This window comes from Carcharhinus amblyrhynchos, chromosome 21, assembly GCF_965287045.1.
Source record: "Carcharhinus amblyrhynchos chromosome 21, sCarAmb.v2.hapA, whole genome shotgun sequence".
Lineage (NCBI taxonomy): Eukaryota > Metazoa > Chordata > Chondrichthyes > Carcharhiniformes > Carcharhinidae > Carcharhinus > Carcharhinus amblyrhynchos.
The window spans coordinates 14,231,548-14,257,505 of NC_137344.1; the positions used below are offsets into that span (position 1 = coordinate 14,231,548).

The 25,958-nt window shown below is 43.0% G+C and overlaps 1 protein-coding gene across 2 annotated transcripts in view; it reads left to right on the forward strand.

Moving 5' to 3' along the window:
- map2k6 (mitogen-activated protein kinase kinase 6) overlaps window positions 1-25,958 on the forward strand; it is a 107,461-nt gene that overhangs the window by 50,187 nt on the left and 31,316 nt on the right. Inside the window, exons 5-9 of one of the 2 annotated variants that reach the window (XM_080209189.1) lie at window positions 9,737-9,856; window positions 12,044-12,160; window positions 14,114-14,165; window positions 17,924-18,051; window positions 20,261-20,338. In XM_080209189.1, coding sequence (XP_080065315.1) covers window positions 9,737-9,856; window positions 12,044-12,160; window positions 14,114-14,165; window positions 17,924-18,051; window positions 20,261-20,338 — 495 coding nt within the window. The remainder of the gene's footprint in view (window positions 1-9,736; window positions 9,857-12,043; window positions 12,161-14,113; window positions 14,166-17,923; window positions 18,052-20,260; window positions 20,339-25,958) is intronic. The other variant, XM_080209190.1, reaches the window with a different exon arrangement.

The following is a 25,958-nucleotide window of genomic DNA, read 5'->3' on the forward strand; positions in this document are numbered from 1 at the left end:
GCATAATGTTCAGTACCATTCGTGATTCCTCAGGTACTGAAGCACCTTTACAATATCCAGGCTTGGGCTGACAAGTAGCAAGTAACATCCGCACCATTGTTTTTAGTGTCAGACAATTACCATATACGTCAAGACAGGATCTGACTATCGCCCCTTGATATTCAATGGCATTACCATCACAGAATCCCCCACTATCAACAAAACATAAACTGTATTATCTAAATGAATACTGTGGCTACAAGGGCAGATCAAAGGTTAGGAATCCTGTGGCAAGTATCTCACCTCACAAAGCCTGTCCACCATCTACAATACACAAATCAGGAGTGTAATGGAATTCTCTCCACTTGCCTGGATAAATGCAGCGCAACAACACTGAAGAAGCTCAATACCATCCAGGACAAAGCAATCTGCTTGATTTTTACCCCTCCACCACCGACAAAAGGAGCAGTCATGTGTACCATCTACAAAAAGTACTGCAGGAATGCACCACAGTCCCTTAGGCAGCACCTTCCAAACCCACAACCAGTACCACATAGAAGGACAAGAGCAGCAGATACCTGGGACCACCACCTGGAGGCTTCCCTCCAAGCCACTCGCCACCCTGACTTGGGAATGTGTTGCCTTTCCTTCACTTTCAGTGGGTCAAAGTCCTGGAATTCCCTCTCTAACAGCACAGTGGGTGTACCTACACCTTAGGAACTGCAAGAAGGCAGCACACCAGCCGCTGAAGGGCAGCTAGGGATAGAAAATAAATGTTCATCTGCCAGCGAATTTCACGTCCTGTAAATCAGTATTTTTTTTAAAAAAGCGAGCCTCCTTCTGACACTCTTCCCCATGCCTCCATTACTCTTGAGACTATTGCTTTGGCAGCATAGAAAGACTAACCACACAAGCCCTTGTCAGATGCTGCCATTTACCCGGAAGGATGCAGGTTTGGAGTCACAAGTTGGCTGCAGTCCACCAGCCTTGCCCTTGGAGGCACCCACCTCCCTCCTCTCATCCCTGCCTCTGCCTGCAGCCAGTGGCGAATGGTACAGAATGAATGGGAACACTGCACCTTGCTGGGATCTAAATGTCATGAGACCATGAGGCTGCAACAAACCTGCAGCTGTATGGGCTTGACCATAGAGAGAACATGACGGAGAGTCCAGTTGCTACATCATTATCAAGTTGTCCCTTTTGTTGGTCAGTTGTGTTGACCTTGAACTCCACCCGCTTGCAGTTACCTTCCTCCCATGTTTTAGGATCTCACTGACATCTAACCACTGAATTGTTCACCATCAAACTATTACTCTTGAGACAAATGGTCAGAGCGATGTGACTGGGGGAAAAAGTTGAATGGGCTTCCGTATGGTGGCACAGTGGTTAGCACTGCTACCTCTCAGTGCCAGAGGCCTGGGTTTCCTCCGGGTACTCTGGTTTCCTCCCACAGTCCGAAAGCTGTGCTGGTTAGGTGCATTGGCTATGTTGAATTCTCCGTCACTGTACCCAAACAGGTGACAGAGTGTGGTTACCAGGGGATTTTCACAGTAATTTCATTGTAGTGTGAATGTAAGCCTACTTGAGTCACTAATAAATAAACTTCAATAATGATCTGTTCCAGCTCCAATCTTTTTCATAGAATCCCAGTAGTGCAGAAGGAGGCCATTTAACCCATTCAGACTGCACAAACTGTCCAAAAGAACACACTACCTAGGCCCATTCCCCTGCATTATAACCTCATGCACTGATCATGGCCAATCCATCTAACCTGCACATCTTTGGGCTGTGGGAGGGAACTGGGGCACTCGGTGGAAACCCACTCAGACATGGGCAGAACATGCAAACTCCACACAGACAGTGAGCCAAGGCCGGAATTGAACCTGGGTTTCTGGAGCTGTGAGCTAGCAGTGTTAACCACTTTGCTACCATGCTGCTCTATTTTCAATCTCTGTTTCAATGATCTGCCTGCAATCCTGTCTTGGAAGTTTATCTATGCTGATGATATCTACTGTACCTCTCAGGCGCAGACATTTTCTAGACTTAACATGGAACTAAACAATATTGCTGCAAAACTAGCCAACTCAGTGAGACCCAGCGCTGGGCCAAGAGGGAACTCGACCTGTTCTTGAATGGCAAGAGCCTGAATCACGAACAACATCCTGTTTATCTTGGTGTTGTCTTTGACCAAACACTGACATATAAAAACATCTGAACAACCTTCTCAGCAAGGTTTCTGACTCTTCATGAGATGTTTAAACCTTAAGGACCTCCGCTCTTGCCATTATCTGCTTACCTGCATTAATCTGGAATTAAGAATCTACTGATGACCGTGAAACCATTGTCGATTGTTGGAAAAACCCATCTGACTCTCTAATGTCCTTTAGAGAAGGAAATCTGTCGTCCTTACCCGGTCTGGCATGCTTGAGACTCCAGAACCACAGCAGTGTGGTTGACTCTCAACAGCCCTCAAAGGGCAACTAGGGATGGGCAATAAATGCTGGCCAGCCAGTGACACCTATGTTCCACAAATTAATTTTTTAAAAAAACCTAAATAGCTGTCTTGCAATGCTTCCATATCACTTTCCCTTCAACTTGATATTTATCTCACCTGTTGTTGAAACAGGGATAGTTTAATTGCATGGGAACACAGTTTAAGATGTTAGCTAAACTGACTGGGGTACAATGGATCCTTTAGTGCCTTCACCCCATGGACAAAGGATGTGTGTGGCTTGTTCACTCTTTGGCAGGGAGGAGAAAGTCTGTCATCATTTTTGCATGTTCTCAATGAAATGATGCTTGCTTTGTGCACGCCTCATTATTTCCCTGTGATCCAGTAAATGGCTCTTTTCACATATTAGCAGCAATTTGAATATATATTGTGCAGGATGTGCAGTGATTGCTGTGATACCAGGTGTTAATCTGAATGTAATTCTGTTCTCTCTAATAGTAAGTTAATTCTCTTTCTCTCATCGTTGTTTATTAACTCGCACTTCATTCCAGACACATTTTACTGCCCTTTTCTGTGTCTCTGTATCCTTTTGTAAAATGTTATTATGTTTAGTTGTGTTCACAAGACTAATTTTTCACATTCTGTTACCCAAACTTGTCTTAAAAGAGGCAGCTCATAAAAATTGTTTATAGCAGGCAAAAGTAACTCAATAAATGATTAGTTTACTACAAATGACGAGAAGCTGCAGGCTGCACTTCTAATTTAAGGGAGCTGGCCTGTGTGGAAATTAAGCTATGCAGTAACCTGGCGATCTTTCTGATGTTCCTTGACGCAAAGCCCAGCATTAAACCTACAACATGCTGTGTGTAGTAGCCAGTATTGATTGTGCTGTTTATTGCTATGACCTCACGTTTAACTTGCCATCATCATAAGTTTGCTCCATTCACAAAGTGGATTCAGCTTTTTGATCACCTTTTGATCCAGAATATTACTCCACTTGTTTGCTCAATCCATCATCTACTTGGCATTTGAAGAAGGAGAAATATGATGTATTTTGCTTTTGCCTGATGCGTCAACACTTGATGCATTCAATCCACTAATGCCTCCAACTTAAAATTCTTATCTCCCACCCTACCTCAGTAAAATCCTTCAGTTCTACAATGCTGTGGTAACACTGTATTCCTTGAATTCTGGCTTCTTCCACATCCCTGGTTTTCTTTGCTGCACCATTAGCAGCCATCTGCTGAGCCTCGAAAGTCTTGAATCCCCATTAAGGCTTCTACCTCCCCTTCTTTCTTTAAGATGGTCCTTAAAATACTACCTCCTTGACAAAACTTTTGATCATCTGTTATAGAATATACTCCCTACAGTGTAGAAGGAGGCCATTTGACTCATCAAGTCTGCACCGACAACATTCCTGCCCAGGCCCTATCCCTGTAACCCTATGTATTTACCCCGCTAATCTTACTAACCTATATATCCTGGGACACTAAGTGGCAATTTAGCATGGCCAGTCAACTTAACCCACACATCTTTGGACTGTGGGAGGAAACCAGAGCGTCCGGAAGAAAGCTACGCAGACACGGAGCGAATGTGCAAACTCCACACAGTCACCTGAGGCCGGAATTGAACCCGGGTCCCTGGTGCTGTGGGGCAGAAGTGCTAACCACTGTCCCCATACTATGAGGGCTTCTGACCCCCACTTGACCCTGACGACAGGATCTGAAGCCCACATCAAAGTCCTGCCCAAGCTTTAACCTAAGTACTAACTTACTGCCATAACTTTAGGTTTGTGGATCCTCAGGGTCTGAATTTAAATTTTGACGTAAAAGTGAATGTTTGTCCTTATGTTCTACTCTCCTTTAATAATAACACTTGTGTGTTCTAGCCTGGTCTTTAAGAGTGCTGTATTTTGAAAGCTTGTTGTTAATTATCCAAAGCATTAGGAGAATGTGATACAGTGTGTCTGCAAAGGCTTAAATTCAAAGCTTTGATTGAAGTGAAGTGAAGAGATGAATGGCTGAACCTGCAGGCAAAACATGATCAAATGACTTCACTCCTGATCTGTGTGAGAATGGATGGAAGGAAAATCTCGTGCTGACTGCTTCTAATGAAACCCTGATGGTCTCCAAATGCTCTGTTCTCATCTCCCTCTTCCTCCACTTCTCTACTGGGGGAATGTTCAGCAGCTGGTTGAGTTGACCAGCAGAGATCCTTGCTTCCAATCTTATGTCCTGGCTTGAATCTCACCATTTTCACCAGTTATATTTACTATGCATGGTTGTACAATGATATTGGTCACTGTCATCGTCACGAGACCGCATTACTGAACTTGATAATTGATCTGCACATTTAATTCAGAGGGTCTGAATTCATATCATGCAATGTTTGATGTTCTTTAGTCTCTTTATGTTAATCTTTAATTTTAACGCCTCTATGCACGACCCCTTCCTAACACACAAACCACTGGGGTAAAGGAAAGATGAACTTGCCTTGTTTTGATTTGATTTATTATTGTCACATGTATTAACATACAGTGAAAAGTACTGTTTCTTGCACGCTATACAGACAAAGCATACTGCTCATAGAGAAGGAAACAGGAGAATACAGAATGTAGTGATACAGTCTTAGCTAGAGCATAAAGAAAGAGGTAGGTCCATTCAAAAGCCTGATGGCAGCAGGGAAGAAGCTGCTCTTGAGTCAGTTTGTACGTGGCTTCAGACTTTTACATCTTTTTCCCAATGGAAGAAGATGGAAGAGAAAATGTCTAGGGTGCTTGGGGTACTTAATTATCGTGGCTGTTTTGTTGAGGCAGCGGGAAGTGTAGACAGAGTCAGTGGATGGGAGGCTGGATTGTGTGATGGAGTGTACTACATTAATGACCTTTTGTAGTTTCTTGCAGTCTTGGGCAGAGCAGGAGCCATACCAAGCTGTGATACAACCAGAAAGAAGCTTTCTATGGTGCATTTGTAAAAGTTGGTGAGAGTTGTAGCTAACATGCCAAATTTCCTTAGTTTCTTGAGAAAATAGAGGTGTTGGTGGGCTTTTTTAACTATAGCGTCAGTATGGGGGGACCAGGACAGGTTGTTGGTGATCTGGACACCTAAACACTTGAAGCTTTCGACCGTTTCTACTTTGTCCCCATTGATATAGATAGGGAAATATTCTACCGTTCACTTCCTGAAATCGATGACTATCTCCTTTGTATTTTTGACGTCGGGGGAGAGATTATTGTTGTCGCACTAGTTCACCTGACGTCTGTACAGCTCGGGAATATGTCACATGCATTATTTCTGAAGCATTTTTTACATTGACTGTTGCATTTGCTAATGCAACTTTGGTGCACAGTCAGATCCAATAAAACACAGTCAGGTGAATGAAGAGTCTTCTGTGTGCTGGATGTTGGGGGTGGTGTGTTCGGGACAGAATTGGGGAAAGGATAGGCAGAAAAGGAAAGATGCCTTCGTCAGAAATCAACAGACAGGATCTTTGAATGGAAAGTTCAGATTCCTTTTTTGTAAATTTAGTTGATAAATGGACTTATTTCAGGCAGACGCTCCACTTTATTTATCCAAATTAAGAATTGTAATTTTTCAATTTCCATGAGTCATTGTAACAGAGTTTAGTTGTTTGCTGTTGTAACCATGACCTCTGCTGTGGAGGCTGTGTTTTCAGTGGGTCAGTGTCACACTCTGTACGCAGCCATCAAACACTGATCTGATGCTGACTTGTACCAAGTGGTGAAACAACCTCATCCCGTTGTGTCAGTCTCTTTATCTGGCTTTTTAATGGATGTTGCCTTACGCGGTGAACTGTTAAGAAAACACAGATGTTCTGATAATGGAAAAAATTACGAGTGGGATAATCAAGACCATTCCAAGGTTTAGATCATTGAATTATGGAGCGAAAACAAAGGATGAGGGGTAAAAGTTAAAAAAGGGTGATGATTTAGGATTGTGTAGTAATGCTGAGACTGGACGAGGTGGCTATTTTGTGCAATATCAGGAGTGTCGAACCATCTTGTCTCATTGCCAAGAATTAAACTTGAAGGAATAGCATTACTTTGAGTTACTTTGAAGTAACGTTAACATGCTGAGAGAAGGAGTTGACTTGTTCCTAATTTGGCACATTAAGACGGTATAGATTTGGAGTAGAGGAAAAAGGATACAAAAATGGCCATACTAAAATGACAGTAAGTAGGATACCTTGAACAGCCTTTCTTCAATCCTGTGATGTTACCTATTGCAATGAAAGGGAAGCTCTCATTTCGTGAGTCTAGCGCATGGGCCTCTGAATCATATACATATAAGTGAAAGAGCAATTGTTTGACTGAGTTTGTTCCATTCAACCATTTTGCAACTAGACAAGGTGACACCTTCCCTCATGCCATATTCCCCATTTGCTGACAGCTGAGCTACCTCCTGGACAGCCACAGTATAGGAACAGGGTTACACCCTTTAGACTCTTGTGCCTTTCCACTGTTTGAGCAGATTGCAGCTGATCTGATTATCAACATCATTTACCTACCTTTAACACCCTTCCCTAACAAAAATCTATTGACCCCAGTTTTGTGGGAGTGAGTTCTGGATTTTTGCTATCCTTTATGATAAGCGTTTCCTAGTTTCATTTGCCTTGATCTCTGAATTCTAAACTTTTGTCATCTGACTCTGGATTCCATTTCCCCCTCTGAATGAAATAATTTTTCTGTATCTATCCTGCTGCATTCCTTAATCATTTAAAATATCTTGATTAGATCACGCATCAACCTTCCCAATTTAAGAACTTGTTCTCTTAAATTAACCTCTTAAACCCTGGTATTATTTTGGTGAACCTGTACCACTTCCAAGACCAATGTATCTTGACATCTGACGATTAATCAAAAAAAACACACACAGAGGCTAGCATAACAAATATCAAATTGTGGGAATTAACTTTCCAGCCAACGAGGGGAGTGAAAATACACTGAGGTGATGAGTACAGCATTTGACCTACCCTGGACTTGTTTCGATTCTCTTTTTTCTGCTTTAAGGGTTTTAAAAACAAGGTAAGATTCCCATGAATAAAACAAATCCTATAATAGGTTGGGCACTAAAGAAGTGGTAAGAGAGGTTCTATCTATTTGGAGCGATGGTCAAATATATGTTTGTAAATCCTTTATAAATGCTTCCATAGAATCATAGAATCCCTACAGTGCAGAAGAAGGCCATTCGGCCCACCAAGTTTGCACTGACGGTCCAACAGAGCATCTTACACAAGCCTACCTTATCCCCACAACCCCAAGTATCTTCCCCACTAATCTCCCTAACCTACATATTTTGGCTTCACTAAGTGGCAATTTAACCTGGCCCATCCACCTACCAGCACATGTTTGGACTGTGGGAGGAAACCGGAACACTCAGAGGAAGCCCATGCAGACATGGGGAGAGTGTACAAACTCCACACAGGCAGTCACCCAAGGCCAGAATCGAACCTGGGCCCCTGGGCACTGTGAGGCAGCAGTGCTAACCACTGTGTCACCGTGCTGTCCATCACTTCCCCGGCAACAGGAAGTGCACAGAGAAAGTGAACATAGCTTTGCTCCAAGTTCACTGACTTCCTGGTTCTCCTTAATGTCTCAGTTGGTAGACTTTGATTTTGGACTATGATTATGTGGTGATCAAAGGAATAGCATCACTTTGAGTTACCAACATATACAATGCAGTAAGTACTGTTCATGTTCTCAAAGAGGGAGTTGATTTGTTCTTAACTCGGCAAAGTAAAGTGGCAAAAGAAAACTTTTATCTTCATGAATCTAGCACAAGGGCCTAAGGATCATACACACAAACAAAGGAACAATTTGTTTATTGCGTTTGTTCCATTTAGCCACTTTATAAGTAACTACTTTATGCAACTTAATATAGATTTGAAATGGTTGAATACAAAGTATGTTAGCATGCTTTATAACCTAATATGACATCCAGGAATTGCTGACTTACAGTGAAATTCCTGTGCAGTGAATGGTTTGTTTATATTATCTTTAATGCATGTGTATGTTATTACATATCTATCTAAAGCTACTTCTTTCAGTTCACTTTGCTGTTAGTTCTGTATAATTGAATCTATGATAACAGTTGGATAGTGACCTTAGTTTTTAAAGTTTATTTATTAGTTTCACAAGTAGGCTTATTCACAATGCAATGAAGTTACTGTGAAAATCCTTTAGTCGCCATGCCTCGGCGCCTGTTCGAGTACACTGAGGGAGAATTTAGCACATCTTACAGGAAACCGGAGCACCTGGAGGAAACCCAGGCAGGCACAGGGAGAGGGTGTAAGCTCTGCACAGACAGTGACCCAAGTCGGGAATCGAATCTGGGTCCCTGGTGCTGTGAGGCAGCAGTGCTAACCACTGTGTCAGCATGCCATCTTGTGTTCGGCAATAAAGTTTTATGCGTGAATGTATAAGTCAACAGAACCATAGAATGCTACTGCATAGGAAGGCACAATGCCACAATGGTTAGCATTGCTGCCTCACAGCACCAGGGACCCGGGTTTGTTTCCAGGCTTGGGTCACATTCTATGCAGAGTCTGTACATTCTCCCCATGTCTATGTGGGCTTCTTCTGTGTGCTCTGGTTTCCTCCCACAGTCTGAAAGACATGTTGGTTAGGTGCATTGTCCATGCTAAATTGTCACTTGAACAGGTGCCAGGGTGTGGCGACTAGGGTATTTTCACAGTAACTTCATTGCAATGTTAATGTAAGCCTACTTGTGACATTAATAAATAAACTTAAACACAGTAGCAAGCCATTTGGTCCATCATCCATCCCTGTGCTGGTACTTTGAAAGAACTACTCAGTTAGTCCCATCCACCTGCTTTTTCCACATAGCCCTGAAGATAATGACTTTGTTGTAACACTTTAATGGAATCCAGAAGAGACTTCACAGAAAGATACAAATCACTCAATACGGGTGAATGTGAAGGAAGATGTCTTGAATATTTTTCATTTGGATTGCTTGGCTGTTCTGAAGTTGTATGATATTAAAATGCTATGGAGAATTTTTGACCAACTAAGACACTACAATGTGTGGCTGATTGACATTGGCCAATTATGGGAAGGATTTTCTGGTCTTGCCCACCATTAGTATCATCCAATCCACTGAAAATCAAAGGGCTTTTGGCTGGGCCGCTGAATCTTCTGGAGCAGGTTCTGAAAATCCTGCCCATAATTGGCCAATGTCAAGACGTCATGCTAAAATCACTGATCCTGAGCCTTTCCCTCTGCTTTTCGTTCCACTCGGCAATGCCCTAATGTCTTATCTTTTTCAGAGGATCCGTGCCACAGTGAATAGTCAAGAGCAGAAGAGATTGCTGATGGACCTTGATATTTCCATGCGTACAGTAGACTGCCCCTTCACCGTTACCTTTTATGGAGCACTTTTTCGTGAGGTAATTCTGCTGACCTTGTGCTTTGGGGGTTGTAGGGAGTGCCACTATCACCTTTGCATGACATTTGTAGTAAAGTACTAAAATTGCAATTGGAAGTTGTTAAATGGGTTGCCATGCTAAAGTGCCTCTTAGTGTCCAAAGATATGTAGGTTAGGTGCATTAGCCACTTTAAATGCACCGGGGTTATGAGGATAGGCAGGGGGCAAGATGCTGGACAAGATGCTCTTTTGGAGAGTAGACATAGACTCGATGGGCCAAATGGCTTCCTTCTGCATAACAAGGATTGTATGGTACTTTGTAGAAACACCATATTTGCAACAGAGACACTTCTTTTAAAGATACAGATGACGTTTTAACATTTATCACAACTGCCCACATTTGGTGTTGGGGTAAACAACCAAACTCGATCCTTATTTTCTCTTCCTATTCGAGCCTTTCACAATGTGTTTATTTTGCAGCATTCAATTTCCAGCACTATCCTATTTCAGCAACTTTCCATTCCATTCATTACTGTCTGTTTCTTGAGGTGGAATCAGAGGTTGAAGCTTTAATAAGAGCAGAGGATGCTGGAAAATCTCAGCAGGTCTGGCAGCATCTGTTAGGAGAGATGGCAGAGTTAATGTTTGGAGTCCTTTGACTCTTTGTTTGTGGTTTTAATGTTTCTTAGTACTGTACAATCACAGAAATTATAATGTAGGAGGAGGCCATTTGGCCCTCATGTGTATACTTGTTGAAAGTGCGGGTATGCTTAGCCAGATATCCAGTGTCTATCTCAGAGGTTTATAAGATGAACTGTTGGAATAGGTCCCATGTTGATGTTCAGCCTGGCAGCCATGTTTATTGGTGCAATCTGATGCCACAAGATGAGTCACATGATAAGGTAACCTGTGCTCTGTGCTTTTTGGAGAGGAAAGATGGCCTCCTCCGCAATTGAAATTGTAAAATTTGTTGTATGTTCCCCAATAAAAGTATTCTCCCACTGGTTTTGAAATACAGCAATGTGCTTGAAACTTAAGTCAGGGGTTCCTTCTCTGGAGAGAACAGGGCGAACGTTTCAAGTCTGGATGACATTTTATCAGACTCTAGGGAAGGGTCATCCAGACTCAAAGCGTTGGCTTTATTCTCCCTCCACAGGGGCAGTCAGACCTGCTGAGATATTCCAGCATTTTCTGTGTCTGTTTCAAATTCCAGCATCCACCGTGATTTGTTTTTAATCAAGGGATTCCTGTTTGTTAATTTTCAGGCAAGAAATAATGCTAACCACACAGAAATTGTATTCCCAGTTGTAAGTCATTTTGTTGTAAGGGTATTGTTTTAGTCACTCATTGAGTCTTCTTCAAACAAAAGATTTGACGATACCCTGATACCATTCCACAAGTTCTAGAATTTCTTCCCTAAGCCTCTTTGACCCTCTGGGCAGGATTTTACAACTTCTCTTGGGCAAGATCATAGAATCCTGCCTGAGGCCAACAGAGATTCCCATTCTGTGAGCCTCACCTGCTCCGATTCCAGGGTGGGCAAGGAAGTAAAATTCCGGCCATATTTCTCTTTTTTCTATTGCATTGTTTCTTAAAACCTATCTCTTTTGCCATGGTGTTAGTCATCTGCCCTATTGCTTTATGTGTCTTGATGTGTAATTTTGCTTTGTAGCCTTTCTTTGAAGCTATAAAGTTTTGTTTCCCATTGGATCGTTGACTTTGCAGCTTGGCGGTATAAAACAAATTTCTAGTTCTCTAGTGGGGAGAGAGGGGTGGAGTTTACACATTGTTCCATGTGACTTGTTGAAATGGGCTGCAAAATGCATTTTGGCACCAAATCTTCAGCCTCTATCCATTTGAGGCTCTTCAGTTGACACAGCCTTGATTTTACTGGCACGCCTCCCCGATATCAGGCTGGATGAGGTTCACAGAGCAACATTCTCTGTTGGCCCTGGGCGTGATCTTACGAGCCTCAGGTGGTCCTGCTGGTATAATTCCGGCCCACATTTCAATACAAAGCCAAGCAGAATGAACAACGCTTTAAAAATTCAAGCTTTCATTTAAGATCTTAATAGTTATCAGCCCCAATCCTGCAGGTATCTCAAGTTATTGACATCACTATACACCTTATTTCCTTTAATCAAGTTACAGTCTGGACGGTTTGCATATGCACATGAAACTGATGAGGCTTTGTTTCGGATTCTTGCAGGGAGATGTGTGGATTTGCATGGAGCTAATGGACACTTCATTGGACAAGTTCTATAAACAAGTGATAGACAAAGGAATGACTATCCCTGAAGACATTTTAGGAAAAATAGCAGTTTCTGTGAGTCTCTTTTTATTTTCGTTAATCTTTTCTGTGCTGTATTGTATCTGCACCTAAAGATTACATTTCATAATTAATAGGTGCTGATGCTGATGCTTAGTTTGAGGAAATCAGAAAGAACCATTTATAAATCATTCTCTTGTGTAAGTGCATCAAGTCTGTATCCTTCTCAGGTTGGAATTTTAATTTAAGGCAATGAAACGTTACCCAATCTAAGTAATTAATGAGAAACTGACCCAAATATATATTTTATCTTCCTCCAGCCTTTTCTGAGTCTTCACCTTTTTCATAAGTGTGTTGATATTGTACCTTTAAGAAATGTATTCATGTTTCATAGAACATAGAACACTACAGCACAAACAGGCCCTTCGGCCCACTAGTTGCGCCGATCACTTCTATACCTACTAAGCCATAGACCTATCTATAACCCCCAATCCCATTAGATCCCATATACTCATCCTGAAGTCTTTTAAAAGACCCCAGTGAGTTCACCTCCAACACCACCGATGGCAGCCGATTCCATTCACTCACCACCCTGTGAGTGAAAAACTTACCCCTAACATCACCTCTATACTTGCTTCCCTGCACCTTAAATCTGTGTCCTCTCGTAGCAACCATTTCAGCCTGGGAAATAGCCTCTGAGAATCCACCCTATCTATTCCTCTCAACATCTTATAACCCTCTATCAGAGAAGTTTCGAGAAGTCCCTTCCATCTGATTGGAGCCATTGTGTCTCCCGGCATCCTGTGTTGCTGCCGCAACAGCGCATTTGTTTTTAATGGCTAAATTTTGGTTTTAATCTGAACTAATGCTGTTCTGCTACTTTCCCATGGGATTTTGTAGAGTGGGGCTTGATTGGGATGATTGGCAGGGGATGCAATGGGGGAAGCTTGGTTTACACTGAATATTCAAGCTGAGATGCTGCTTTTGCAGTTGAGAGAGAGCAGTATCTCGCATCCCCCAACCTCCTCCCTCCCCCCCGCCCCGCCGCTGCCTCCTGAAGTTGGTGACTGGAGTCTGCCAGAAATAAAATCTTGTTTTAGGGGGTTCTGCTGTATGAGAGTGGACCTTTCTCTCAGAGTTGCAGTTTTGAAAATTGCTGAAGGGAGGGGATCACATAGAAACATATAAAATTCTAACAGGGTTAGACAAGGTAGATTCAGAAAGAATGTTCCCGATGGGGGCAGAGTCCATAGTTTGAGGATAAGGGATAAACCTTTTAGAACTGAGAGGAAGAGGGTGGCGAAGGTGTGGAATTCACAACCACAGGATGTAGTCGAGGCCAAAACATTGTCTGATTTCAAGAAGAAATTAGATAATGCCCTTGGGGCTAAAGGGATCAAGGGATGTGGGAGAAAGGGGGGGGGAGGAAAGGCCATGATCAAAATGAATGGAAGAGCAGGCTTGAAAGGCTGAATGGCCAACTGCTGCTTCTAGTTTCTATTTTTCTATGGATTGCTGTCCAGAAGTGTTAAAAAGCTGGAAATCCAATATCATGTGAGCATACTACTTGTTGTGCAAACCAATTCTGAAGACATGTGTATATCTGTGGAGTAATGCCTTAAATTGGAACAACAGAGATAGCTAGCTGTTGAGGATTATACTTTGCCATGTCTAAATATTTTAATTAGTAAATGTTATGCTCATTATTTTTGTTATATTCTGACTGTTCTTAAAATAAATTTGTTTTGATAAAAGTTTCCTCATGGATCACTTGAATCATATCATGAGTGAAACACCTTATGCGCACCCTAATGCCCAAAACTCAAATTCAAAAGTTGAGGTTTAGGCTAACTGCATAACATACCTTGGAGTTCCTAGTCTGGGCCGTAACATAGGTTAATTCTATGCAGACTGAATTTAATTAACTGTATACCACAGTTTAAAAGACACATGGCATCCCGGTATCCTTTGGTGTTCTTGTAGGTGACTTGTGCTGTGTTTGTTTTACAGATTGTGAAGGCCTTAGAGCATCTACACAGCAAGCTGTCTGTGATACACAGAGGTACGTGTCTGATATTACCTGCAATGTCCTCAACTGTTTCATAGGTGTGTAATGGGGTAAGAGTGACGTGGCGATAGTTTAATAAATTTGGGTCCAAAATGAGTTGTGCTGCTCAAGTGTTAAAATATCTAGCGTGACTGCTATCATTCTAGTAACACTCTTGCTTTGTTTCCTGTGGGAGAGCTGGTAATGGTTTTACCCCTTTCCAAATAGTGATATCATGCAGTTTTGCTCTTTCTTCCTTTTTAACACACGGCTGCCCAGTAACAGTCAATTTCTTTTGGCATTGTTACGAACCCCAATGATGTTATATGCGAGAGTGTCCCAACTTGAAACACTGGCATATATTTTTGCTTTGATTTATTACTATCACATAGACAGTATACAGTGGAATGTACAGTTTCTTATGTGCTATACAACAAAGCGTACCATTCAGAAGGAAAGGAGAGAATGCACAATGCAATGTTACAGTCACAGATAGGTTGTAGAGAAAGATCAACTTAGTATGAGGTAGGTCCATTCAAAAGTCTGATGGCAGCGGGGAAGAAGCTATTCTTGAGTCTGTTGTACATGTTTTCAGACTTCCGTATCTTTTTCCTAATGAAGGAAGGGGGAAGAGGGTACGTCTGTAACATGTGGCATTCTTGATTATGCTGACTGCTTTTCTGAGGCAGTAGGAAGTGTAGACAGAGTCAATGGTTAGGAGGCTGGTTTGCATAATGGACTGTGCTACGCTCAGGAGCCTTTGAAGTTTCTTGCAGTCTTGGACAGAGAAGGAGCCATACTAAGCTGCAGATTAATGTGAGGAGCCACGTGTAACCTAATGAGAAATCAGTCCAGTTTTAATATAGATAAATATTAGAGAGTATTTATTACAGGAAAAGAAGAAAATGTATGACTAGAAAGACTGTAAAACATTATGACACTTAAGTATATGAATGTTTAAACACACACCATTTCCCTGAGATTTTCATTTATTCCCAAACTATATCCACATTGTCTGAACTCACTGAGACACCCCTTTTCTCAAACAACATCTGATCTAGTAACTCTATAAGTTAAATCCAGCCCATAGTTATTAAATAATACAGCTTCAATGATCAAGTCTGTGAAACTGTCTCTTGTTGGTTCAGCAAAAGTGCAAATTTACATCTTTAAGAACAATTTCTGCAATATGTCTTGGCTCTGAATCTTAGTTGAAAATCTGACCTGTCTGTAGCCTCTCAGGCTGTTAGATAGAACTCGCTTCTTGAGCTGAAGATGGAAACTAGTCTCTCTGGCTGTTGGATGGCTCTCAGGTAGTAGATATAAAACTGATCTGGTTCCCCCTCAGGGTACTGTCAATTATACCCTTTAGCCTTTTGATTTTTTATTTTATGATTTGCTTTCTGCATCTCTCAAATTCCTTGACTTTAGAAATTAGCATCTGTATACCTTCACTAATCTCTCAGTCTTCTAGGTAAACTGTTTCTACTGATGGGGCAATTTATATTTTGTCTCGAGGCCTGCTAATCTTGCTACTGAGCTAATTGCATCTCATTATGCCCTTAGAATGTTGGCTACTGCTGTTGCTAGGCAGATTCCTGATATCAAAGACTTTTAATTGTTCACTTTAAATTACCTTCAGTAAAATCTAGTACAAGAGTTGCTTACTCTGAGAAATCCTGCTTCATAAAACCACAACAAAAAATAGAGACATCAAGGGGCTAAGAATGTAAATCTGCAGGCCCAATATGGGTACAAAAAGGACTAATTTAGGGAACACAATTCCCTATGCATCAAGGAGGCCTGAAATACATGTAACTGACAATTAGGTTAGGCAACTTTTCAGGTGGCTGTCTAAAATGGGTGTTGGGCCCCCCTCGTGTTTGCGAATGATGAACGCTATTGACTATTTCAGGACCCTTACAAGACATCAGGCTGCTGTGCTTTGCTCAGTTTTCTGGAACCTGGGTGTATTGTAATCAGTGGATGTTCCGAACAGGTTAATTCTTTGGAGCCAAGAGGAACACCAGGGTGCCCCTTCCAACTCTATGGTAGTTTTTTTTTGTTTCAGTCAGCCCCCTAACCACCATCTTGCCATTCCCTGTTTTCTGAGGAATGCAGGCGAGTGAAGGTTGCAGGGATATGACAGGCACCAGCAGTTCACTCTGAATGTTTAAATGAGGCCTGGGGACACTTGGGTGATGAGATCATTTCCTGTGGCCATTTTATCTATCGAAAACAGCATCAAGGAATTGCATGTTTGGTTAAATTTTTTTTCTCTAGTAGATCTATTGGTTTATATATACCAATGGCAGCAAAGCATCCTCTTCTATTTGAACAAGTTATGTTGTAATCTTACCAGGAAGGGTGGAAATGATGAGTTTTCATGCATTTCAATGCAATTGATGTTGAGTAATCTCAAACACACTGACACATCCTGTTTATGTTATCGATGATTGTCTCAAATCATAATTTCTCCAAGATCGATCAATTAACCTTGTCTACTCAAGTGACAAATAGTGTGGAACATATGGCATTCTGTTCAGCTGGTGACTCATACTTACAAACCTCACCTCCTGTCTCCCCAAAGCCTGTCCACCATCTACAAGGCACAAGTCAAGAGTGTGATGGAATACTCCCCACTTGCCTGAATGAGTGCAGCTCCAACTGCACTCAAGAAGCTTGATGCCATCCAGGACAAAGCAGCCCGCTTAATTGGCACCACATCCACAAACATTCACTTCCACCACCTCTGATGCTCAGTAGCAGTTCACCACAGATCCTTAGACAGCACCTTCCAAATGCACAATCTCTTCCATCTAGAAGGACAAGGGCAGCAGATACATGGAAACACCGCCACCTGCAAGTTCCCATCCAAACCACTCACCATCCTGAATTGGAAATATACCGCTGTTCCTTTGCAGTTGTTGGGTCTAAATTCTGGAACTCCCCTAACAGCATTATGGGTATACCTACATCACAGGGACTGCAGCTCAGCACCACCTTCTCAAGGGCAACTAAGGATGGGCAATAAATGTCCCATGAATGAATAAATATGGATAGTGTAAATAACTATTTCACTTGCAGTATCAATGCCAGATGTGAACTCAAAATTGCAATGGATTCAGCACTACTCAGCTATCTGTGGGGGATCAAGTACACCATCCTTTTGTTTCTGCAAAAACTACTTAATAATAGAATTGTAGTTTATAATATTGAACGTTGTAGATGATAACATGGAGAACATTCAGTGAACCTGTCAGGTAGTTGCTTCTGACCTTGAACCAAACTCAGGGTCAGAGATCCCAACCCATCATTCCCATCTCCAAAACGACCCCAAAACACATTCCAAAATGATTCACCTCACACAGTTCTGTGCTGAATTCCATTTACAGCCAGCCATTTCTCTTGCCTGTTCATATCTTCTTGTGGTCTATCATTAGTTTCCTTACTCTTCAGTACAGTTCCAAGTTTCCTTAAGGTATCAATGGTTATTGCACTACTTTGGGTAAAAGAACCCAGACTTATGTAGAACAGATTGTCTAGTGTGTAAAATGAATCTCTCTTGTTCTCTGTTTCTCATGTGTCCTTATTAGCATGTCATGTGCAGTGCACCTGTAAATCTTAACAAACTGGAATGTCTTTCATCTTTTTTCTAAGAACATCTTGAGTATAGCATATTTCCATTGCAAACTCTTTTAAGCTCCTCTAGCTGTGGCTCAATTTGTTTTGACCAAACAGGAGTGTTGTATGATCATTGTGCTTCCTTTCAGATGTGAAGCCATCCAATGTCCTGATTAACGTACAGGGCCAGGTTAAGATGTGTGACTTTGGCATTAGCGGCTACCTAGTGGATTCAGTAGCTAAAACCATGGATGCAGGCTGCAAGCCATACATGGCGGTAAGAAAAGTCCTTACACCTTCCAAACAACAACATCTAGAGTAATCAAGGCTGAGTTTGGTTTGGGGCTTCAGACTTGCAGTAACAGGCCTCTGGAGCGACCTGCTTTAAGCAGAAACTTCACTTCTCTGCCAGAATGTTTGATGTCAGAATTTGAATTTTTGAGAACGTCTGATGACTTCTCATGTTTGGACTTTCCCATAAGAGGGCCAAAGTTAAAGAGTGTTTGTTACCTCAGGAGCTTGTTGGATTGTCCAGCACAAAGTAGGAAGGTTGGGTGGGGAATGTACCCACAGAACAGATGGTCATGTACTTATAATATGAATCATTTCTGATAATGAGGATTAATAATTTAAAGCTTCTTTGTATGAAGTGGCAGCCCATTAGTTGCTCATCACAGAGGCCATTCTTCAATGAGGAGCTCAGATTGATTGTTGCCTATTTGCCTTTGGGAAAACATTAGGCTGGATTTTATGGACAGAGGGTCACTAGCTGGGAAATTGAGGCAACTTGGCCTTGGCTGGTAATGGGAGCCCCAATCATGTGCTGATTAACTGCCAGCTTCTGGGTTCCTGTCTCAGGGACAAAGGACCAGCCATCACCCATGTCCTAACTCCTCAGTCGGAGGACTGGCAGTTCTTCAGCCCCAGCAGTGCCATCAGGAGTTGTGGCCACTGCTGGGATTGCAACCAGGCAGCAGCAGAGCTGATGGAAAGTCCTGAACCATAAGTAAGTGGCGTCAGGCCCTGGGGAGGTTGGGTGGGGGGCTGTTTATGGTTGTAATAAAAATCTGGTATTAAAAGCCTAATGGTGACCACAAACCTATTGTTGATTGTCATAAACAAACCCATCTGGTTCTCTAATGTCCTTTAGGAAAGGAAACCTGCTGTCCTTACCTGGTCTGGCCTACATGTGACTCCAGACCCACAGCAATGCGATTGACTCTTAACTGCCCTCAGGGATGGGCAATAAATGCTGGCCCAGCTGACCCAAATGGTGCCCCATCAGGAGTCCTTTAATTGGCCACTTTTGGACTCCATTGGCTTTAGAGTGGGCTAGTTTCCCTGCTACTGGTTAAATGCCAGCAGCTGCAGGATGACAATGGGCCCGCTGGCACACTTCCTGAAGCCCCACAAAACCTCAGCTATTATAACGAAACCCCATGCTGCCTGAGGTCATCGCCACACTCGTATTTTCCAACCCAAATCACTGGACACCATTCAAGAGTGAATCTGGTTGATCACTTTTTCCCCGCTCCATCTTCACTCCCTGGCCAGGATGGGTTGTGGCATTCTGTGGAGCAGATTAGCCTTAGACTTGGAACTGATATGTGTCACCTAGACCAGAGATCTAAAACGTGACAGATTTTTGGATGGAACTTGTGTTGGTGTTGTTCACTCTGGTACTGCCCTTCTATCTGTTAAGGAGTGATGAACACGAAGCATTTCAAAAGTCCACATCACTTCATAATCAAAATTGCAACATGTAGAGTGAGTTGTTTTGCATGCCATTGGCCTACAGCAACAGAGCATTGGGTTTCTAGCTGGGAGTCATGAATTGAAGTAGGTTTTGATAAGCTTTCATGACTTTGCCTCCAGAAGAAGAGAAGGCATGTGCTATGTGATAGAAATATGACCCACGCCAGCTACCATAGTAACCAAGAATGATGCAGTAGGGTCAACAAATCTCCTGAGGAAAATCTTCTGGTGGATGAAATTGCTTTTGAAAAAACAATTTCAGTTCTCAGAAGAGGAGAGCCTTTTTTTAACAAGTATTTTATGGCAGCCGCTTAAAAAATTTAATCTTGCATCATAACAGATCAATAAAAATGGCGTGAATTTTCCCGTCGTGCCCTCCACCGAATTGTAGCGGGCAGACAATGGAAAGGTCCATTGACCTCAGATGGGATTTTCCGAATTCGGGATGAGGGCAGCTGAAAATCCCACCCCATATTACCATTGGGAATTCTGACCTGTACAGCAATGATGTGACAATGCCATCTTTGTAGGAGACTTTGACATAAGGAGTGGATTGAATTCCCGAGAAACAACAAAAGGCTTTCCTATCTTGCCTTCTCTCTGGTTGCAGGATGTATGGTGGAGTATTTCTGCCGGGAAGATGTTCCTGTGTTAGTCAATCAGGGATGTTGAATGTAGTTTCACAAAGTGACTCCTCTGCTGAACTGTAAAACCTTGCCTCTTCTCTACAGCCAGAAAGAATTAACCCTGAGGTGAACCAGAAGGGCTACAGTGTCAAGTCTGACATCTGGAGTCTGGGAATCACCATGGTAAGTTTTTATCCCGGAGATGATTCAGCTTCTGACCTGAGATTTGTAAATGTATGGGTGGTTAAAAATAGAGCAGTTGATAACTGCATCCTGCGTTACTCGATCATTCTCTGAACTCCTGTATGAGTTTATTGCCTTATGTTAGTTTTAGGCAAATGTTTACAGGCCAACAAAAAATAGACACAATTAAAAGCAATTACTGTCACTTAGTTCTCGGATAATTTGAGCACACCTCGACATCATTACAACGGCCTGGAATGAGGAATAAGAAGACGTTTCACCCATAAATGAGCTAACACGTTGGTGTTCCAGGATATGGTCTATCAAAAATCTGTCTCCCTCTGCCTTGAATGAAGTCAATGATACTGGGGGAGAGAATTCCACGTACTCATATCCCTCTGAGAGAAAGACTTTCTCTTCAGCTCAGTCTTGACACAATGCTTAGCACTGCTGTCTCACAGCGCCAGGCACCTGGGTTCGATTCCCAGCTTGGTCACTGTCTGTGCAGAGTCTGTATGTTCTCTCCGTGTCTGCGTGGGCTTCCTCAGGGTGCTCTGGTTTCCTCCCACAGTCAGTGCATTGGCCACGCTAAATTCTCCCTCAGTGCACCCGAACAGGCACTGAAGTGTGGCGGCTGGAGGATTTTCACAGTAATTTACCTAGTTCTGGTCTCCCCCATAAGTGGAAACGTCCTTCTGATATTTTCCCTGTCAAGTCCCCTCAGAACTTTATAAATTGCAATGAGATCACCTCTCATTCTTCTAAACTCTAATGGGCCCAACCTTTCTTCATAGGGTAAGCCCTTCATCCCACGAATGAGTCAGGTGAATCTTCTCTGAACTGCTTCTAATGCAATTATATATATTTTTTCTCAATAAGGAGACCAAAATTGTACACGGTATTCCAGATGTAGTCTCACCAATACCCTGTCCAGCTGCAGTAAAACATCACTACTTTTAAATTCTATCCTTGTTGCAATAAAGTGATACAGTTGATTCACTTGATTGATACTCAACAGTAAGTGGGAGTTTTCACAGCCAACAATCAGGTTTCTTGGACACATAGTGAATGTATCAGGAATAAAAATTGATCCAAAGAAGAACAGAGTCATAAAGAATTTCTTGTTCCGAGAAACATCACAGAGCTACAAAGGTGAATGGTGAATCAAGTAGCAAAACATTGGAGGGAGCTCAATGATCCACCATGTCATTTGTTAATCCAAGACAATGAAGGGTGTTAATAGAATCATCGAATCCTATAGTACAAAAGAAGGCCATTTGGCCCACCATGTCCGTACAAACCACAATCCCACCCAGGCCCTATTCCCGTAACCCTCATTTACCTGGCAAATCCCCTGACATGAGGGTCAATTTGGCATAGCCAATCAACCTAACCCATAAACCTTTGGATGTCGGAGGAAATTGGAACACCCGGAGAAAAGCCACACAGACACAGGGAGAATGTGCAAACTCCACACAGACAGAGACCTAAGTTGGGAATCGAACCTGGGTTCCTGGTGCTCTGAGGCAGCAGTGCTAACTACTGTGTCACTGTGCTGAGAAAATACACATTAGGAATCCTTCGAGAAAATCAAGGAAAGGTTGATGTTACCTGAGGTTTAACACATTACGATCTGGAGTTACCTACAATAATATCAGCAGGCACACCCTCTATAGGATTGGGGGTAGTACTTTTTCAGGGACAAAGAGATAAAAATGCAGACCAATCTGTTATGGAGCATGTTCATGAACTGATACAGAGATGAACAGTAATCAAAACGAAGCATTAGCAAGCACATGAGCATGAGAGAAATTTGCTTTAAGGCCTGAATTCTCACACCCCATTACCGCTGACAGCAAGAATGGAAAATTTCTGTTCACAGTAGCAGGACTGGATAATTCCAGATGCGGACAAGGTCAGAGAATTCCAGCCAATGCCTTAGGTACACAAATTAGGATAAGAACAAACCGTAAACCTTTAGTCACACTACTGGATTCAAAAAGAGTTTTCAGTGATGAATTCAATGGTTTAAATTACAATTAATGAGGTTGATACTCATATGGTATATCATCAAAGGAAATAACAGAGAACAGCAGCTGCATTATCACACAGTGAAACAGAGAATCCAGAAAAATGTGATATTGAACTTATGGAGGAAGTTGAGGAGTTTCCTATAATGACAGTCCAGACATTACCAGCAAACTATACAATGAGTCAGTGAAATCCAAGAAGCTCAAAAATCAGACAAGGAATGTAAGCATTTCACAGCATTTTGCCTTAGATGATGGCTAACATATAAATACGTAGTCCTATCTTAAAACCATACTTTGTGCAGAGATTGCATCTGACAGTGAACGATAATTTACTGGTTTGTGATGATAGAATAGTAATTGCTTGAGCATTGACACTTAAGATCTTCCAAAGCCTATATCAAGGCCATTTAGGTATTACCAAATGCAGAACCAGAGCGCACTATTCTGTATGGTGACTGGACTTCTCAGTCATTGGATCATACAATCCCTACAGAGCAGAAGGTGGCTGCTCGGCCCAGAGAGTCTGCAGTGACCACTATCTCACCCAGATGCTAATCCCTTAACCTCACCTATTTACCTTGGTAGCCCCTGTCCCCAACACGAAGGGGCAATTTAGCAAGATCAAACCAGCTAAACCCCCCCACCCCCCGACACACGGGGCAATTTAGTAAGACCGAACCACTTAACCTGCACATTTTTGGACTGTGGGTGGAAACCGGAGCACGTGGAGGAAACCCACACAGACACGGGGAGAATGTGCAAACTCCACACAGACAGTGATCCAAGACCAGAATCGAACCCAGGTCTCTGGTGCAGTGAGATAGCAGTGGTAACCACTGTGCCACCAAAGAATGTCTTTCACATGTATCACATGTACAATTCACAAACGGGAATGAAAAGAAACGCGAATGCCACCTTTTTTATAGGCCTTGGGAATGGCAAGGAATGGATTTATTTGAGCATAAAGGGAAAATGTTCAGAATAGATAATAGATTAGTCCCTGAGATGAACTGTGAAACAGTCACATGGTCACATATTAGAAACTAGGTTAATGTCATTGAAAGAAATTTTCATAATCCATGGGACTCCTGATGTTATTGAAAACAGTTAATGGCCCACAATTTCCGAACAAGGTTTCAAAAGTTTATAGTCTTCTTTGATTTCCTCACATAACAAGGTTTCCTCTGGCTACTTGAGAGAGCTGTCAGAACTGTAAAGGCATTACTGAATAACGTGAGGAATTTCAACTGGTGCTTACAACTTGATCCTTGCCTTTGCAGAATCTTAATTTACACCCATTCAAGTAATAATCTATGTTTCTGTTATTGTTACCAAAGTGGATAACCTCACATATATTCACATTACACAGCATCTGCCATGCCCACACATTCAGCCTGTCCAAATCACACTGAAGCATCACAAACAAACCTTGCGATTGAGCAACAGAATGAAAAACAGAAAGATCACAGTCATCAGGAATGAAAGAAAACATTGGAGCAAGTGGTCCCAAACCATTTACCAGTTTGAATTTTGTTCAATAGTGTCCAGTGGACCAGTAGTAGAATGAGGACTTATTCCCTATAAGTGAACAAAGTATGGTAGACTTTTATAAAGGCAACGCAACGTGTATCATTGTAAGATAAGGTGAGAATCTCAAAGGTAATCAGAAATAAGAGAGAGAACGTGGAGAGAGAAAGTAAAACAATTTTTCCCTAAGAGAACAAAAGAGGCTACATTCTCTGCCTGTCTTAAACACTGAAATGTGTAGAATGACAAGAAGACTGAAGCATTGAGGAATGTCAGAGAATGCTGAAGTCTGAGCGGAGATGTATTAGAATGGAATGTGCTAGACTAAGTCCTGTAGTAGGGTTCATTATAATATGTGTCCTCATAGAAGGAAGAGGCATATGCTTATGAGATTAGAGAGAGTCTAGGAGAAAACAGCGTGGAAAGAAACTAGTGTTCCCATACTGTAAATTTGTATTTGCTGTTAGAGTATTTGAGAGGAGGAAGGAGGGTGGGGACCAGAGGAAGGAGGGTGGGGACCGGAGGAAGGAGGGTGGGGAGAGGAGGAAGGAGGGTGGGGAGAGAAGGAAGGAGGGTGGGGACCGGAGGAAGGAGGGTGGGGACTGGAGGAAGGAGGGTGGGGACTGGAGGAAGGAGGGTGGGGAGAGGAGGAAGGAGGGTGGGGAGAGGAGGGAGGAGGGTGGGGACCGGAGGAAGGAGGGTGGGGACCGGAGGAAGGAAGGTGGGGAGAGGAGGAAGGAGGGTGGGGACCGGAGGAAGGAGGGTGGGGAGAGGAGGAAGGAGGGTGGGGAGAGGAGGAAGGAGGGTGGGGAGAGGAGGGAGGAGGGTGGGGAGAGGAGGAAGGAGAGTGGGGACCGGAGGAAGGAGGGTGGGGAGAGGAGGAAGGAGGGTGGGGAGAGGAGGAAGGAGAGTGGGGACCGGAGGAAGGAGGGTGGGGAGAGGAGGGTGGGGACCAAGTGCCTCAGCCTCTCAATCTGCATAACAGGTTTGAGGTTCTTGCTTCCAGTGTGGACAAGAACGAGGGCTGTGAGGTTGGTAAGCAAACTGCACACGGTACAGTGATGCAGACACAGGACATAGGCAAAGAGGTGAAAAGGAACGTAGTGGTAATTGGGGATAGTGTGGTTAAGAGTATTGACACTGTCCTTTGTCACAATGACAAAGTGCACACAAGGGTGTGTTGTCTGCCTGGTGCTCGGGTCCAGGATGTCACATCTGGGCTGCAGAGGAACCTGGAGTGGGAGGGTGAGAATCCAGTTGTTGTAGTGCATGTGGGTGCCAACGACGTAGGCAAAATGCGAACTGAGGATCTGGGGAGGGAGTATGAAAAGCTGGGAATGGAATTAAAAAGTAGAACCGACAAGGTGGTTATCTCTGGACTACTGCCTGAACCGAGTGCAGACGGGCGTAGGGCTGATAAGATTAAGGAAGTGAATGGGTGGCTCAGGGATTGGTGTGGGAGGAATGGGTTTGAATTTATGGGACATTGGCACCAGTATTGGGGTAGGTGGGACCTGTTCAGGTGGGATGGGGTTGGTCTGAACTGTGCTGGGACCAGAGTCCTGGTGAATCGTGTAGATAGGACTGTTGATAGGGCTTTAAACTAATTTGGGGGGTGGGGGGGAGAGGGAGGGTGCGAGGGTAGGTGACATTACGGGGTCTAAAGTAAAGGAGAGGGTACAGGTACAGGAAGAGGCCGAGGATGTCCCAATAATAAAGGGAGTAGGGGGTGTGAGTATGGTTGGTGGCGTTCTGGCAAATAGGGTCCAGGTGAAGGCTGGGATGAAGGCGCTTTATCTGAATGCACAAAGCATTCGGAATAAAGTGGATGAGCTGGTGGCGCAGATCGGCACAAATGGATATGATCTGGTGGCCATTACAGAGACGTGGCTGCAAGGTGACAGGGACTGGGAGCTGAATGTCCAGGGGTATCAAGTGTTTAGGAAGGATAGGCGGGAGGGAAAAGGGGGGGGGGGTAGCTCTGCTGATTAAGGATAGCATCAGGGTGGTAGCAAGGGATGATATAGGAACCAAAGAGCAGAAAGTGGAATCGTTGTGGG